General features: G+C 42.8%; 1 protein-coding gene across 1 annotated transcript in view; it reads right to left on the reverse strand.

Annotated features, from left to right (window-relative positions):
• Window positions 1-16206, reverse strand: part of HDAC4 (histone deacetylase 4) — a 193990-nt gene that overhangs the window by 15787 nt on the left and 161997 nt on the right. Inside the window, exons 17-21 of the mRNA XM_054381416.1 lie at window positions 10239-10346; window positions 9635-9690; window positions 8327-8414; window positions 7057-7176; window positions 4826-4923 (exon numbers count right to left, since the gene is read on the reverse strand). Coding sequence (XP_054237391.1) covers window positions 4826-4923; window positions 7057-7176; window positions 8327-8414; window positions 9635-9690; window positions 10239-10346 — 470 coding nt within the window. The remainder of the gene's footprint in view (window positions 1-4825; window positions 4924-7056; window positions 7177-8326; window positions 8415-9634; window positions 9691-10238; window positions 10347-16206) is intronic.

Here is a 16206-nt window from a genome sequence, read left to right on the forward strand (position 1 = left end):
CAAACAACTATGCATGAGTCAATACTGATGGCTGGAAAGAGTAAAAAAAACTATTCATCCTGTTCTGCAGTCATTCAGGGAAAAGAAAAAAAAAATCAAACAATTTTATATCTAATTTCCAGAAGACTGAATAATCTTTAGTCTGTTACCAGCCAATTCACCAATTAAATGCCTAATAAATGACAGGCAGATTAAATAATCCACAGAGGACTTCGCTTAAAATGCTCAATTGCAGCGAGCAAATCAGTGAAACTTAGAAGGCTGAACACTTTTTTTCCCAGAGACTTTTTTTCCCCATTGTTGGCCATATATATATATATGTGTGTGTGTGTATATATATCTCAAAACATTATCCACTGCTCCTAAGGCAAATCAGTCTCCTGAAGACTCCAGTCTTTGTTTCTCCAAGCAGCCATCTCCACGGTCATTTACTATGTCAAAAGAGATTAGGAGGTTGGGGACAAAATTCAGCGTCAGGAGAGCATAAAATCTAAAATACAGAAACAACCATTCCAGCCAAAACATCATCATCGTCCCCCTCCTCCCTCTTACTCACTCCTGAAACAGTTTATGGATTGAAGGAAAAAAAACAAATTCCCCCCCCAAACTGGCTCCTGAACTCATTTAACACTTTCTGAGCAAGGCAGGAGGAAAGACCCTTCAAACAGAGTCCTGGTTTTTGCTTCTGATTTAGGTGCTTTAAATAAAACAAACATGGAATCAAGCTGTATAGGGAATTATAATTGTGGAGGAGATCTCAGGGTGAGGAAAAAATACTGTATGAGACAACAGAACTGCTAGAACCACCAGGAAAACTTCCTTGCAGTACATTCAGAAGAAAACTCCGGTATATAACACAATTTAATTTCACTAAGTGATTGCTGTTCTCGCATAATAACTAACTAGCCACAATCTCTGCAGGTCTCTTACCTGAGTTTGCACAGTGGTTTGGAAAACATGATGAGGATTTATGGAAGCAAACATGATATCTGCTAGTATCACAAGTCAGGGAACAACGGACCCCAGGAAAAAACGAACCCTCAGTTTTACAACTGTTTGTTTCTATAACTACAGAACAACAGCGATGAATAGCAACAACATTTTGATGAGTTAAGGACTTTTAAAATTATATGCCCTGCATTTTTCACATTAGAGTTTAAGACATTTCTGCCTAATCTGTGAAATCTGGATTGCCCACATACTTTGGCGGTGAGTTCAGCTGTGGGACCTTCTCCCAGCAAACGGTCAGCTCAATCATAATGTCTCGGGCAGGCAGAGTTGCAGCTACGACGGGGTGGAGGAGCGCCAAGCTCGCAGCAAACTCCCCAGATCCCTTCTGCACATCTTAGTAGTGACTGGGGTGACTCCACCCTATAACACCCCCCCCCCCCCCTCACAAACCCAACCACCAGCAATCATGATATCACCCCAACCTTAAGACAGAGCAGTCGGTGATTTCAGCCCTCGGTTATGAAGACAATAAGCGACAAAGTGCACAGCAAGGCTGCTCTCCGTTTCGCATTTTTAACTCTTGTTCTCACTTATGAAATGGCTCAGCAATATTAATACACATTAAAAGGTCAGACTATCTGTCCAGCCTAACACTGCACTGCAAGCAGGGGGAAGAGCCAAGATTCACAGAAGAAATTTGGAGTAGAAAAAGAAAAAAAATCACTTCTGCAAGTTCCTGCCCTTTCTTCAGAAAGAGTGAAACGACACTGAAACTTAGGTTTTCAGAGGGGGGCCGAGGAACGATAGGTTTCATTGGGATTTATTTATTCACTCATCAGAAGACTGATTTTTGAGGACAATTATCTCAGCTATTATTTCATTAGAGCACATGCTTTTATCAAATTGATACACCAGCTCATCCTGAAAGAGAACAAACAAGCAAACCAACAAAAAAAAGCATGTTGCTTATTTTTCTTCCGCTTCTTTAAGTTGGAAAAAGGACTTTCTTCCCTGAAAGTGGACAAGGATGTGAAGAGTTAAAGCTTAAAAAAAGAGGGGGGGAAGAAAAAAAAAAAAAAGAAGAAAAAGTATATCAGTATCTTTGCCTAGCTCAAAGGATTTCCACTGATTCCTCTGCAGACTTCAAAGCCTCACAGTTTGGCATTTGGACTGGTTTGAATTAAAGCTCAGTTCTCCACTGTGAGTTTCCAAGTTCATGGTGAAAATGCCTGCTGCTTCTGGAGTTCATTATGGCCAATTTTCTTATCTTTTCTTCATCTTAGGTTTGATCCCCAGCAAATGCAACGTGGCATTCGATGGGGTGGAATAACAAGGTGCTGCCTTGAAGGCATGCATTGTCTCAAGGGGCTAACGCAAGAAAAGAAAGGGAAAAAAAAAAAGGATATATGACCCACTCCCTTCACTTTCTAACTCTCGGGGGACTATAAATTGCAAACTTCAAAGCATTATTTTACATTAAAATCAATAGAAAGATTCAGGGGAAAAAATGTTTTTCAAAGAAGCTGGTTAAGATTTAAAAAGGTCACTTGATAATGTATTATCACGACCAAACTTGGCATAAGATTAAAAAAAACCTTTCAATTTAACTTATCGACTGAAGGTGTGCACACGGAGCAGACTACAAGGAGGTGCTACCTAAGGAGGAAGAGTCACAATGTCCCTTGGCTTCTCAAACGCTTGGCAAAATAAGAACTGTGACTAGCTCCAGAATACTCTCTCCAAATAGCTGCAGTCTCTGGGCAAAAAGACACCAGTGCCTATTAAGGAATGGCTGGCAAAGGTCTTTACTGTGCAGACTGAGCAATTTTCCAGGAGCCTTGAAACTCAATTAGTATTTAATAACAAGTATGTCATTCTGTCATGAGCTACAGGTTCTCTTTCTAATGAAGAGATCACTCTAGTTGACTGCTGGGATAAACAGACTTCCACTTTGGAGGAAAGTGCTGCTTTCTGGTAAGAGGAATAAAACGTCGACAGAAATGACAGTTATTTGACTAGATGTTATTTTAAATTCTATGCATTCTTTCAGGGCTTTTTAATGGCAGGCTGAAGAGTAAAAACTCATTTTGCTCAGAAGAATGGAACATAAAATTAACACAGAGGGAAGAACAGAAAATAATGCACCCGGATTTAATGCTGTTCCACGAAGGCGATATTCCATATGCCTGTCACCAGAAATTTGTATCCCATGTTTTAGCAAGTGTGTGTCTCCCTGAATTTATACAGGGTGGTTGCCAGAAGTACACTAAAACTGGTTTGAGGATAGGAAACCTCTCCAACTGGCAATTGTTAAAGAAGATGCCAGTTGGAGAGGACGGACCCACAGCACGGGGGAGGCAGGGAGTGGAACAAGATGGTCTCTAAGAAAAATAAAGCTTATATATCTGGCAGGTCACAGAACTATATTTATGCTCCTGGAAAAAGTATCAGAAAGGAAAGTGTGGTCTCACTCTGGCCTCTCTTCACTCCTGCATTACTTACAAGCTCTCCTCTACTCAAAGATCTGCCTTTGCTTCATCTTGTTATTCTGTTGCTTCCATGTTAATTTTAATACCTTCCTTTTCCCGACTCAGCAGCTCTGGGAAGTGAATGCAGCACTCCAGGCTTGCAACAAATCCCCCAAACACCAATGACATGTAATTGCCCTGTTTGGTATTTTGTCCATTAGCTGCTCAGAGTAAGCAAGATGATGTTCAATCCATATTCCTGCAGTGCTCCCATAGATACTTGGAGAGACCGCAGCCTGGGTGTGCAGGACTGTAGATCAACTAACCTGTGTTTTGCTTCATGCATCACTTCTGAAGAAACTGATATGAAAAGGAAAGTATGGATCAGATCAAATTACTCCCTGCAGATACTTCTCTGTGATCCTCAGTTATCATACACTTCTGTGAGCAAGACAGTAAGACCAGCAGGATATGAACAAGTGAGTCAACAACTGCCTTCATCCCCTGCTCTATCTGGAGACTCAAATGATGTGAGGTTTTTGGAGCATGCTTGAAGAAGCCTGAATAGCACAGTGGTTTATATCTGGCTTTAAAGGGATGATATCCCAGTAAGACATTAATTCAGCTCCACAGCTTTGCTTATCTTCATTCACATTCTGACACTGAGTGATGAATAACCTTTATTTAAAAGATGATTCTATTTTCATTCCTAACACACAACATGCTGCTTCTGAGGAGAAACCAGAACCCACTAAGGAAGGCACAAACCTAATAGCTCAGTTGTTTCAATTTCCAGTTCAGGCATATTCAGTATCGTGGGTAAACAACAGTACAGTCTAAGACTCATCGACACAAGGCCATGTCCTTTTTGCTAAGTACACCCGGCATGAGTTGTGAGCAGAGCTCTTGCAGGTGAGGGGCTGCATGGCCACCTTGCCCAGAAGCTGGGTACCACTCTCTGCAGCACTGTAATCACGCCTCAAGCCTTGGGGCAGCTGCACTCCCAAGTTTCAAATCATGACGACGTGTTAAGAAGTTTTTATGGGTTCCCTTCAGGATGGGTTTACCCACAGAAATACTCACCCCAAAGAGGTTAAAAGACTTTCAGCCAACACTGGAAGAGCACATTCATATCAGCTGACATCTTACCCTCATGCATCAATCACAGAATCGGTGCTGAGTAGCGAGTATATCATAGGCATATTTTTTTATGGCCAAAAATATCCTATTTAATTAATTCAGCTTTGTTTTTATTATGGTACTCAAAAAGTAACTGCAACTAGATTTAAATCTTGTATTTCTAAAATTAGCAAGAGAGAAAGTCAAGATTAAGGAGGATGGCACGAGTGAAAACAAACCCAGTTTAGGTGAAAAATACGTTTCTGAGAGGAAAACTTCCATATTACCTGAAGGCAGTTAAGTATTCTGTGTCTCCCATCGGTGGATCGAGGCCACCAGTAAAGGCCATGTTAACATTGAAACCAATGCCTGCTCCTGTGCCAACCTGAAAGAGAGAAACAGTACTTTATGGAAACAGTGAAGTCTGGCAACACACCTGTGCTGTCTTGATATTCTTCCAGTTGAACATGGATTTTGAGTCAATAGCTTGGTGGTAGTGAAGTTAACTTTTTTCCTCTAACATGAGCTGGTTCTCAAAACAAGAGTGAATCTCCTCCACACTGTGATCTTTATGGGAGCTATAGACCAGTGGCATCTGACTGCTGCTCACCCAAAAAAACATCACCAAATGGATCCTCTTCTTCATTTGCAGGAGAGCATGTTACATGCAATACCTGTCCTTAATTTGCAGCTTTATTCAGAAGCGTGTATTTCATTACAGCTGCAGATGGGGAAAAACCCAGTTTTAACCAGAGTGAGCTCCCCCTCTGCTGGGGAAAAATGTGATTCACAGAGAAGAGATTTTCACTGCTTGAGGGACTCATGAGTGGTAAGTATAAATATATTCCCATCTTTGCCTGCACCACAAACATTTCTGTCTGCACCGAGTGCAAATACCTGAGAAGGAAGAAAAATCAGAAGTAAACCAGAAGTTTCTAGCAATTCATTTGCTAGGATACAGGACCATGTTTACCCCATCCATACCAAACCCCAAAAGCCTCTGTTCAGTCCCTTCATCGAGCAGGCCTGGGGGATGGCAAGGGAGACAGGCAGTATCTGCTGTCACTGGCCATCAGCACCTCTGCACAGGGCTCTGAGCTCCTACATATAGAATTGGGGAGTTGTGTTTTGGGCTTTTTTTGGTCAGGTCTCTGCATATGAAAACCAAACAAAACCCCCTGAAAATTAATGTGTTATACAATACACAGCCAGACAATTCAAGCTAGATAAAGCTCCAGGGCTATTATTACACATTCTTCATTGTATTGGTACAAATACTGCTGGTAGCAAAACACAGGGAGGGTCATCCATCCAGGGTGGGTTAGTTATCCATCTGTGGCTTTACCTGGATTTATTTTATATTCTTTGTTTTATTCAGTCTGGAATGACAGATTTAAAAACTACTGTAAATGGTTAAGTATGGAGGGGATGGCACAGTCTAGTGTTTCCTTACAATACTTTGTAAAACAGGTTGTCAGATTATTAAAAGGCTAGCAAAAAGGCTTAGCAAGTTAGCAAGACCTTTGTGTATCCTGAAACAGAATTAGGCCTACTGCAAAAGGCTGCTGCTCTGTCACTGCAACAGTAGTGCACAAACTGGGTAATGAGCCAGTATCACATTACATTTAAGGTTCTTCAAATGGAAATGGAAACATGGATATTTGCTGAATGGGAAAACGTAAAGTTGGCAGGGTGAGAACTTGAGCTTTCAGCTGTAACCCAGACTGCCTCAGAGTACACAAAACTAAGTACTTCATATAATTTCCCTTTGATAAATCACCTGGAAGAACTGTATTTCCTGCCAACCTAGGGGGAAAGGAAGGATGCAATGGACATAGGAGCATATAGAGTTCAGTGAGAAAGATATCCAGCTTCGCTGGCCCAGTCCTTGTGCTGCAGGCTCTGAGACCACCAGGAACCAGTGGATTTGGTCCAGCAGCATCAGCAACCACTGCTCAGATCCCACTGTTGGGGCTGTGCAGCGTGAACACAGCAGTGGTGGTGAGTGATGCTTTGGCAGGACCAGAAGAGAGGGAGATGGATGGGCTCCAAGCTGTGCCAGGAGACCCGAGCACTAGTGGCACAGCCATGGACAACCTGCTCCTGCATCTAAGAAACAACTTGTGCCTAGGAGGAAGAAATCTTAAGTAGTACGTGGAGTGCTGGGACTGCTGGCAATGGGCTCCTCTGGAACAGGTTGTCCCATAAGGGCTGAAGAGCTTAATTGCATTGACTCATTTTCTGCTCGTTAGCCAAGACTAGCTTTCCTGCCAGCTCACAAGGCAGGACACAATGCCCACAGCTGTGAAGACTTGGACAAGAAGGCACCAAAAGCACAAACCTGAGCGATGAGCTCCCGAAGGGGCACTAACAAGCGTGAGCATGGGTGCAGTGGCAGGAGCTTCTCTGGAAGCCTTGCCTGGCAGAGGCACCCCGAGATTTTGGGGGACATCTGAATCACAGCTCTGAGCAGGTCCTGTCAGACATAGATGGATGCTATGCCGATCCATGCTCTTACCTCGTCGGGAGCACCACTGCCTGGAAAGAAGTTCCCATCATCATAGCGATGTAGTGAAATATAAAGAACATTAGGATCATTGTAGAAAGCTTGTTGAGTACCATTCCCATGGTGAACATCCTTTGGGGACAGAGATTGCATTATATGAGGGAGGTTAGTACTTTATTAAAAATGCTGATTAAAGCCATCAACTTGGGGGTTGGCGGGAGGGGGGGAGGCTGTTGTGCCTCATTTTCTGCACTTCTCTGACCTAGCTGAAGCAGTCTATTGCCAACGAGAGTAACCTGCTTTGCATAGCTGCTTTCAGGGTATGTTCCTTGTTTAACACATGGGGTAAATGGGGGTAAACACAAGCACATACCAAAACTGAGGACAGGCTTCATACCCAGTCTTGAGGGATGGAGAGATTATATTAGTTACCCCAGCTCTGCGTCTTTAATTGGTCTGTGGGGTGATTGCTGATTAAGTGCCCACCAAAGCTGTGCTGGACTTAACAAGATGAAAAAAATTGCACCCACTACCCAGATTCCCTCTTCCACTGCTACTTGGTGCAGAAATGCAGTCTGTAACAGGACAGGCATTCAAAATGCCTCTTTCTGAACATGAAAAATAGTTGGTAGGAAGTGAAGAAAAGGATGTCCATCCAGTAGGTCAAAAAGACAAATACATCTACTTTAACTCATGGGTCTAGCCCATGGGTGATTTCTGTCAATGTAATCAAAACTCTTGGCTCATACCCAGCAACTCAAATACCTTCATAGCCACATAAATACATTTTTAGATCTATTAAAACAAAACAAAACAAAACAAAACAACACATCCATCAGTCATATTTTAAAATCTATACATTGTCACAGTAAAACCCCAAACAAGCTCTTTCTCAACTAAGCTGCACTGCCTGCAGACTATTTCACTGCTGTGTTTCAATTTAGAGATCTCTTTTGACTCCCTGACCACTTGCCCAGGGGCTGTGCTGGTCCACAGGCAGGACACTGAGATCATTCAGAGCCTGCCCCTCTCAGTCACCGGTCCCCACGTCTTGAAAAGAATATTGGGATGGATCATAACAGTTAAGGTAAAAACCTTCAGAAAAAAATAACCAAAACCCAGCAGGGTTTGCAGTTATTCATCTTTGAGTAGCATTATGGGTTTGCTCCAGAAAGCAGCTACTTATTAATTTCACTGATTTACAAAGCCAGGGTTGCCCTTGCAAGAAAGAAACAAAAATTCCCCCTGATGTCCCAAAGGGTAAGAAGTGGGATTTACTCACCCAGTCCACTATAAGGATTTTGCTAACATTCAGCCTTTGCTGGAGCAGCTTGGCTGCAATTGCCACAGAGTTAAAATAGCAGAAACCCCTGGAGGTGACGAGAGAGAGGAGAGAAGAGGAAAAGGAGAAGTGTTAATTATATTCTTCTTTGGTCCCAATGCATTTATCATCTAGATATAACACAGTAGGAAGAAATGTCTTCTGCTCCCACTCCTATTTCCTCCCTGGAAGATGCATGTATGCTCCATCTGAGACACAAAATACCCAAGCAGGTGTCCTGTGATCCCTCTGGAAACAGGGAATATTTCACACTTGCCCAAACTTGTTGCAATGAGATGCTGCTTGGTGCCCATGGGACTTCCAGTGTTGAGAACGAGGGAAGGGGACAGGAGCAATGGGAGATGACATGGCAAAGGAGAAAGGAAGGCTTAAAGGATTTAGTTTAGGGAAAAGTTATTTATTGTGAGGGTGACAGAGCACTGGAACAGGCTACCCAGAGAGATTGTGGAGTCTCCTTCTCTGGAGACACTTAAAACCCTGCTTTAGGCAAACCTGCTTTAGCAGGAGGTTGAACTAGCTGATCTCTGAAAGTCCCTTCCACCCTCCACCATTCTGTGATTTTGTGTGACCAAAGGCTGGAGCACTACTGGTGCATGGGAGACTGTTGACATTCTCAGAGAGATCTCAGAACACAAGATCAAGGGGAACTCAACAGCAAGCACTCAACTCTCACCAATGGGTGTTGAAGCACCTAAGACATGAAACATCAGCACCTGCTAAGCCAGATGTGCAAAGCCAATGTGATTTATGCATGGAACTCTGATCTGAAAACAGTTTGAGGGCAAAACTATACTAAACACATGCAAGATGCTCAACTTCAGCTTTTCCTTTGCACAGCCTTCCTTACACTAAGACTCTCCTAATGCAGTCTTGTGACCCCAGGACACAGTTATGCTTGCTATTACTATTATTAATTGCACACTCCTGCTTTCCTCATATTGGACAAACCATCAATGTTTAATTTAAAACAATGCACAAGATTAAAGCAACTAAAAGCATGAAAGATTTTCCAGAGCATGACTGTAATGCTGATTCTTGCTAAAAACCACCCACCTGAAACCACTGAGCAGGATCTTGTCCTCTTCCACAAAACTACTGGGAGCTCTGAGTATCTTTTAATACCTGTCTTGCACCTCAGTAAGCAATAAACGCTGTAGTAGCAACCTAAGAAACCACCTTTCTAACTTCCATCTGCAGATCACACAACAGACACTGAAACAAGTTGATAAATCACATATGCATACTTACATGGGTGTGCTCTCCTCTGCATGGTGACCTGGAGGCCGAACAACAGCAAATCCATTCTGCACACAAAAAAGGTAAGAAAATGAAGAAGTCAAACAGAAAGCAAAGTTTATTGCACAAAGAGGTTGCAGCCAGAAGCACTAATTCTGCTTTGGAATTACGTAGCTGTGGCTTGGTGGTTTTCTCACAGGACCCACAGCAGTGGATGATGCTCTCCCTCATTTTGGAGGAGGGAAAGAAGTTCACATGAATTTTATGGAAATTGGTTGAAACAGCATTTCCTTCCATTCAGGGAAAAACAGTAATTCTGCGTGAGGTCACTGAAACAGCCAACGAGCTGGTCCTGCTGAAGACAAGAGCAAGACCCTCAGATAACACTGGAACAGTGATTTCGTTTGCTGCTCTGGTTTCTTTCTTCTTTTTAATCAGCACATAACAACATTCACCAGGAGTCTGTTGTTCACTTGCTGATATCCTCAAAGATTTTTATGACTAAAGCCAGATGGGGCCATTAAAATGAAGCTAACTGGACCTCCTGCACAACACAGCCCTGAGCTGAGTCCTGCACAGAGTCTATATCAAAGCCAAACGTTATTTTCATACCAACCTTCAGTTCTCCTGTGGCTACTTTGAAAACGAGCTCAATGACACAGCCTACGGCCAGGCGAGCGGCACCGGAGGAGTGAACTTCATTCCAAATTGTGTCACTGTCAACCTAATGGAGACACACAGGAACCACATTGAGGAGCAATGAAGGCAGCCAGGAGACGGAGACTCATGTTTTATAAAGAAGTTAGCCACATGTATTAAATGCATTAAATGCATATTTATGCATTCAATTTAAACACATCCATTTAAAACACATTAAAATGCAGAATTGATCCTAGCAGTACAAAGGCTGGGACCTGTCTGATGTGCTCATCCAACTGCTGAGTGTCCACCCAACCAAATGACGTTCAAGAAATGACTGTTTGCAACAGCAATACAATGCTATAAGGTTAGTGCTGTAACAGAGGAGCAAGTTCAACATCTCAAGCACTCTGATTTCCAAGTGTCTCCTACCAATACTCCTACCAACACCAGGGCATCGGTGTTTCTTTTAAATCACTGGAGGAAAATGACCACAGATGCAATGAAAAGGTTTACCAAATCATTTGATGATTCTGTAAAATAAACCAGGATGTGTAATAATGGACATTTAAAAAGAGACCTGCCCAGGACTGCCAGGGTAAGGTTACACTGACTGCAGTTTCTCTAGGGAACCATAAGATTAACTCTGTCTCATCAGAGCTAACAACAGACCTTCACCATTTAGCAGCTGAGTAGACATTCGCCTCAATGCTAAATATCTCACAGAAGCACCATACTCTGTATTTTCCCCCTAAAAACACTCAACTAGGCCAAAGGCAAGACAAGGCACTCTGCAGACATTGCCATATCATTATTATATGAGATCACATCCTAATTAAACAAAAAAAGGGAAGGCTTTGGCTTTTACCACATTCATCCCAATAACTGCTGGAAGACAAGACCAGTTTGCAGATGTGATGAAATGCCTATTCTCTTTTTTACTGCCATTCAGCCATGAGTCTGCAGAGAGCAGCAGGGGAAGGATGGCTCACAGGGGGGCTGTTTTGAGGATGAAGCTCTGGATCTCCTCTGCTGCACCCCCAGCTATCTTGCACATAGTGATGAAAGCCAAGCTTGTTTGATTCTTGCCACTCACAGCTTTTGGAAAAGCTACACTGCTGGGACTGTCCCATGTCAGGTCAGCTTGGCTGCCCAGGAACATGGCATGATAAATGCAACATTTCTCCATATGCAGGATCACCAGCTATTTTTCACATGTTACTCTGTGTTGAGCATAATTATGTAAACAATGGCAAAGGAGAAGGAAAGGAGGACATTATTTGTTTTGCCTGGCATCGAGTCTGTTCACTGAGCTGCAGGAGGATGGAATTCACCACAAAAGAGGTTGATCCACCTCCTTCATGGCAATGCTAAATTCACTGGAAATTGTCCCAGGCCTGTTATCAGGGACAGGTTCTGGCATCACCTACCATGAGGATGCTGTTGAAGTCACAGCACGCCAAGAAAGCATTTGAAGAATACCAAAAAGACATCTCCTCCATGTGATAACGCTGCCAATATATGCACTGCCTCAGACGTTGGGCAAAGCCACTGCATTGGTGGAAAAGCCCCACAGTGACTATTTGTGGTACGAGGGCTCCCCTGGACTCCCATGAATTTGGGCAGTAACATGGAAACAGAAGTACGATGGAGTCAGTTATGTATAACACCTCCAGGAGTCCTGGGTCAGCACCATACACAGATGGGACTGATCTCATCATGCTCCTCCAAAAGCCCTTAGGCAAGGCAGGAAAAAGACCTAGCTGCTGCTTCTCACCAATTAGTGCTCTGCAAAGGTTCATCTTTGGGCTCCTCATCAGCAATCCCCTAGAAGCATTATGGGATAGTCAAGCTGTTTTGCAGTCAGGATGACACCACTACATTCCCTTAGGGGATTCAGCAGCCTTCACCCTCAGATCCTCTTCCTGCAACATGTGTGAGTGGGAGACACTCATGCTTTATACAACAGAAAACATCTACTTGTCTTATTTCTAAGACCTGACCAGGTACCTCAGTGCCCTTGGTCTCACTGCTCAAATGAGCTACAGCTGCATTGTGCAGTATGGGCTGAGCATATCTAAGCCTTCTTTAAGCATGTCTAACCAATCTTTGAACATATCTAACCCATCTTTCTCAGTCTTGAAAGAAAAATTCTGCAGGGCACCAATAGCTAAGATCTTCCCTCTTAACCTGACCACACCCAGTACCAGGCCCCTTCCACAGATGCAGAATTGCAGAGGACCATCTTCATTCACCATATACATGAGAGGAAAGGCAATACCAAACCCCCAAAATTCACGTCCTAAGCAAGGCTTTATCTAAGGGATCAAAAGACCCTTGAATCTCCACAGACATCTGTCTGTGTCAGCCTTGCCCATAAAGAATGCAGAAGTCACTGCTGCCTGAGTAAGCCCTTTGATGCCTGCAAAAAACTCAGCTCATGTTGGCAGCATTTCAAGTAGAACAAGGAAAGCAAGGCAGAGTGCTTTTAAAGAGTGTGTACTTCTGCAGACAGAAATTAAGTACGTAGAAAAAAGTATTCCACATGTCATTTAGAAGCTAATTTCAAGGACTCTTGCCATGTCCTCACACTCAGGTCTCCAGCAGGAAGAGTCACAAACAAGCTCTCCACTGCCCCATCTGGCATGCAATCATCTCCAAGATAAGGAATTGACACCCAGTCATCTTCACTGGAACAGCTGCCTAGAGACCACTGGGCCCTACTCCAAGGCAGCACTTCATCTGTGTGACTGTAAGTGTTTGAACAGTCCCACTGAAGTCATCAGTGCTCTGCAGCAGGGGAGGGGAGACTGCCACGGTGGAAAATGTTACTAGTATGCCCCTGAGCTGGCCTGCTCTCCAGCTCTGAAGCTGCTGCTATTTGGTGCATAGGCTGCTGTTGACCCATCCATCGTTCCTGAATTCTGAAGTTCATTGCTGGAGAGACACTATTTGGCTTTCCCTGCCTATGACCTCTTTGATGCAGCTGCCATCACAGGAGTTGTTGCTGGGACAACACATGAAGCCTTACCATCTGGAAGAACTTTACAGAGAGAGGAAGCATATTTTTGCCTTTTGTTGAACTGCATATATTTCTCTTTTTCACTCCAGAGCTGGGGGATACAACCGCATCAGAGATACTGAGTCTTCCACATGTGCTGCTGTTGGATGAGGAGTGACTTCCCTGGTCAGGATGCTTGTCTTCTTTAGAATAATATTAATGCCTTGCTCTATCTCTAACCAAGAAGCTGTGGTTTCTGCTAGGACAGCCCACAGGAGAAGGCTCCTTGACAGGTGGAGAGAGAATTTGACTCTGGGGACCTACCCCAGGCTCTTAACCTTTGCAGCATGTACCATTATTAGAAAATGACAGGGGAATGCAAAAAAGGAAGGATCAACAGCTTGGTACAGGCTCCCTTCTATGTGGAATGTCTAAGATGTTTCAAGGTGACACCAGAAATGTTTTTACTTCCTTATGAACTTGAAGTCTTTATTAATGTGCACGATGAGGTTTGTATACCCACTGTATATTCTGCTCTACAATAACGTGCAGCTACTTCAAAATGAAATGAGTTGTATTCTGAAAGGTTTCACTATTCTAATCTTTTCTGTAGCCAAAGAGCTATGCAGGTAAGAAATCAAGCACAGAGACAAGCTGTACTGCAGCTCCAGAATCTGCAAAACTAAGAGGAGCAAAGGAGTTCTGCTCTTCCCTCCTTGCTGCTCATCATCACATTTAGGTGACAGCAGCACACACCATCTGCACTGCCAGCAAGTAGCCTTTATCTAACCGTGTCTCCTACTGCTCTAAAGCACTGATTAAATAACTGTGCTCACATTTTGTTCTTCTGAGACTTGCTAATTAGCCTCTTCTCATTTAGATTCTAAGGAAGCCCCTTTCCTTGTCTCTGCTCTGCAATAATCTGTATTTTGCTTGCACAGGTACAGATTTTTATACACTCTAATCAAGACCTTGCAACCAAAAATAGAATAACATATTCTGGAAGAGATCAAAATCATTAAAAAACATTTCTGAAAGCCCTAGATCTTGAGATATTTTTAGAACATGCAGAGAAAAAGAAAACACTACACACAAAAGAAAACAAAGGTATTAACTATCATTAAGATCAAGTCTTTGAGTGTTTTGAAGAATTTGGATGTTAAGTATGCTGGAACTATTTTGTAGATTTTCAAAGCCCAAATTCATTTTTCCAAAAATCTCCTTCCAATTATACTGGATTAGGCAATGCTCTGGTGCTTGTAAGTCATACATTATGACAGGAGTGTGTGCTGCAGAGAAGTGAAGGTAATGTCCTAAGTAAAAATACTGCACTTGCAGATGCTGCTAAAGATCAGCATGAATAAATTACTGGTGTTTAAATCAAAGCTCACATCTGTTGATAGAAGTGCTTCTGTGGTTTTTTCCTTTTCTGCTACAATCAGACGTCTGCAGATGCAAGGAGGTTTTGTTAGCATCAGCTAGGGCAATGTGAAGACTTCCTTGCATAAAACAAACCAATGGGGGGTGGGGGGGAAAGACAAACATCAAGAGTTTCCAAGCACTGGGGAACAAAATTATCCTTTTCTTCAAGGATTTCAAGACACTGTGACTTAGTTTTTAAAGAGAGAGGCTGAAGGGTGTTATGTGATGAAGTCAGTTGCTCCAAACGTTTTCCACTTCCTTTGCTCTCTGAAACTTCCTTTGTTTCACTTGCTGCTACAAACAACTCATGGTTGTCCAAGCTGCTGACTTCATTCTAGCACTTAACAGCTCTTCATGGGCTTCTCCCCCATAAACTGCTTTACATCACCTTTCAGATCCATCTATTCTTTTAATCTACATAATATTCCCTGTGGAAGAGAACTGCCTTGTTTAATTGTTTGCAGAAGAAAGATTTGGTTTCAAGCTTTCCAGCCCCTAATTTCATCTGACACCCTCAGCTCCTGAATTATAAGAAACAGCAATCATTCAGCTTTCACCTGCTCCAGGCCAGTCCCCCTCCAGCCCACAAGCAATATTTTGCAACCAACACTAAATTTAATGTGGTATGCTACTGTTTTAGTTTCTTGCTATCATGACAGTACCCGTATTTCTTTGCAGGCAGCTTTTGCTTTGAGAAGCTCAAATAAATTTAATAGAATCAGCAAAGGACACTTGCTTATGACCCATCCCCTGCATTGCAACACTTCAGCAAATACAGAGACTCCCTGGGGACTGTAATTCCGACCACTATTTCTTATCTTGTAGCCAGTAACAAATCCAGAAGAGGACCAGTCCCACCTTATTCTACTATTTTTTTAAACTTTTTTTCCTTTCCTTCTTTCTTTATGGCTTCATGTTTGCCCCTGGAAGGCATTTGGCAGACCAGTATCAAGATCTCCAGGGAAAATCCTCTTTACAAAGCAATCAGCTAGCTCAAAAGCTGTCTAGTGCTGTGGTGAGCTGAATGCAAAGACCCATGAAGCAGCCCTTAGACTGCACTTGCCATTAAGTGACAAAGTCAGGGAAAATGAAACTTCTGCTGAAGTTAATCCCTCTTCCTTCACAACTGCTCTACAAGCCACTGGTAGCCAAAATGATGTCCTGCAGGTGCTCTGACCATCACATCACCTTATGCTGCTTTACCACAATGAAATATTGACCATTGTGAAGTTACTGGAGCACAAACAAGCTTCTTGAAGTACCAAGGCTACCTCTCCACAACGTTCTCAACTTGTAAGGAAAGGATAAAACAGAGCCTGATTACTGCTTAGCAGTGAGTAATGTTCTGCTGACCCAGCAATCTTGAATAATCTCCATCACTCAAAGAAGCTATATGGCCAATTTACAGCCTGAAAAGGGCCTTGCAAACAACCTCAGAAAAACACTCCTTAAGGTCTCTTAACTAGAACTACTTGAAATCATTTCATTATACATGCACTCTATCACCCTGCGGTATTCACAT

This window comes from Indicator indicator, chromosome 5 (assembly GCF_027791375.1).
Source record: "Indicator indicator isolate 239-I01 chromosome 5, UM_Iind_1.1, whole genome shotgun sequence".
Lineage (NCBI taxonomy): Eukaryota > Metazoa > Chordata > Aves > Piciformes > Indicatoridae > Indicator > Indicator indicator.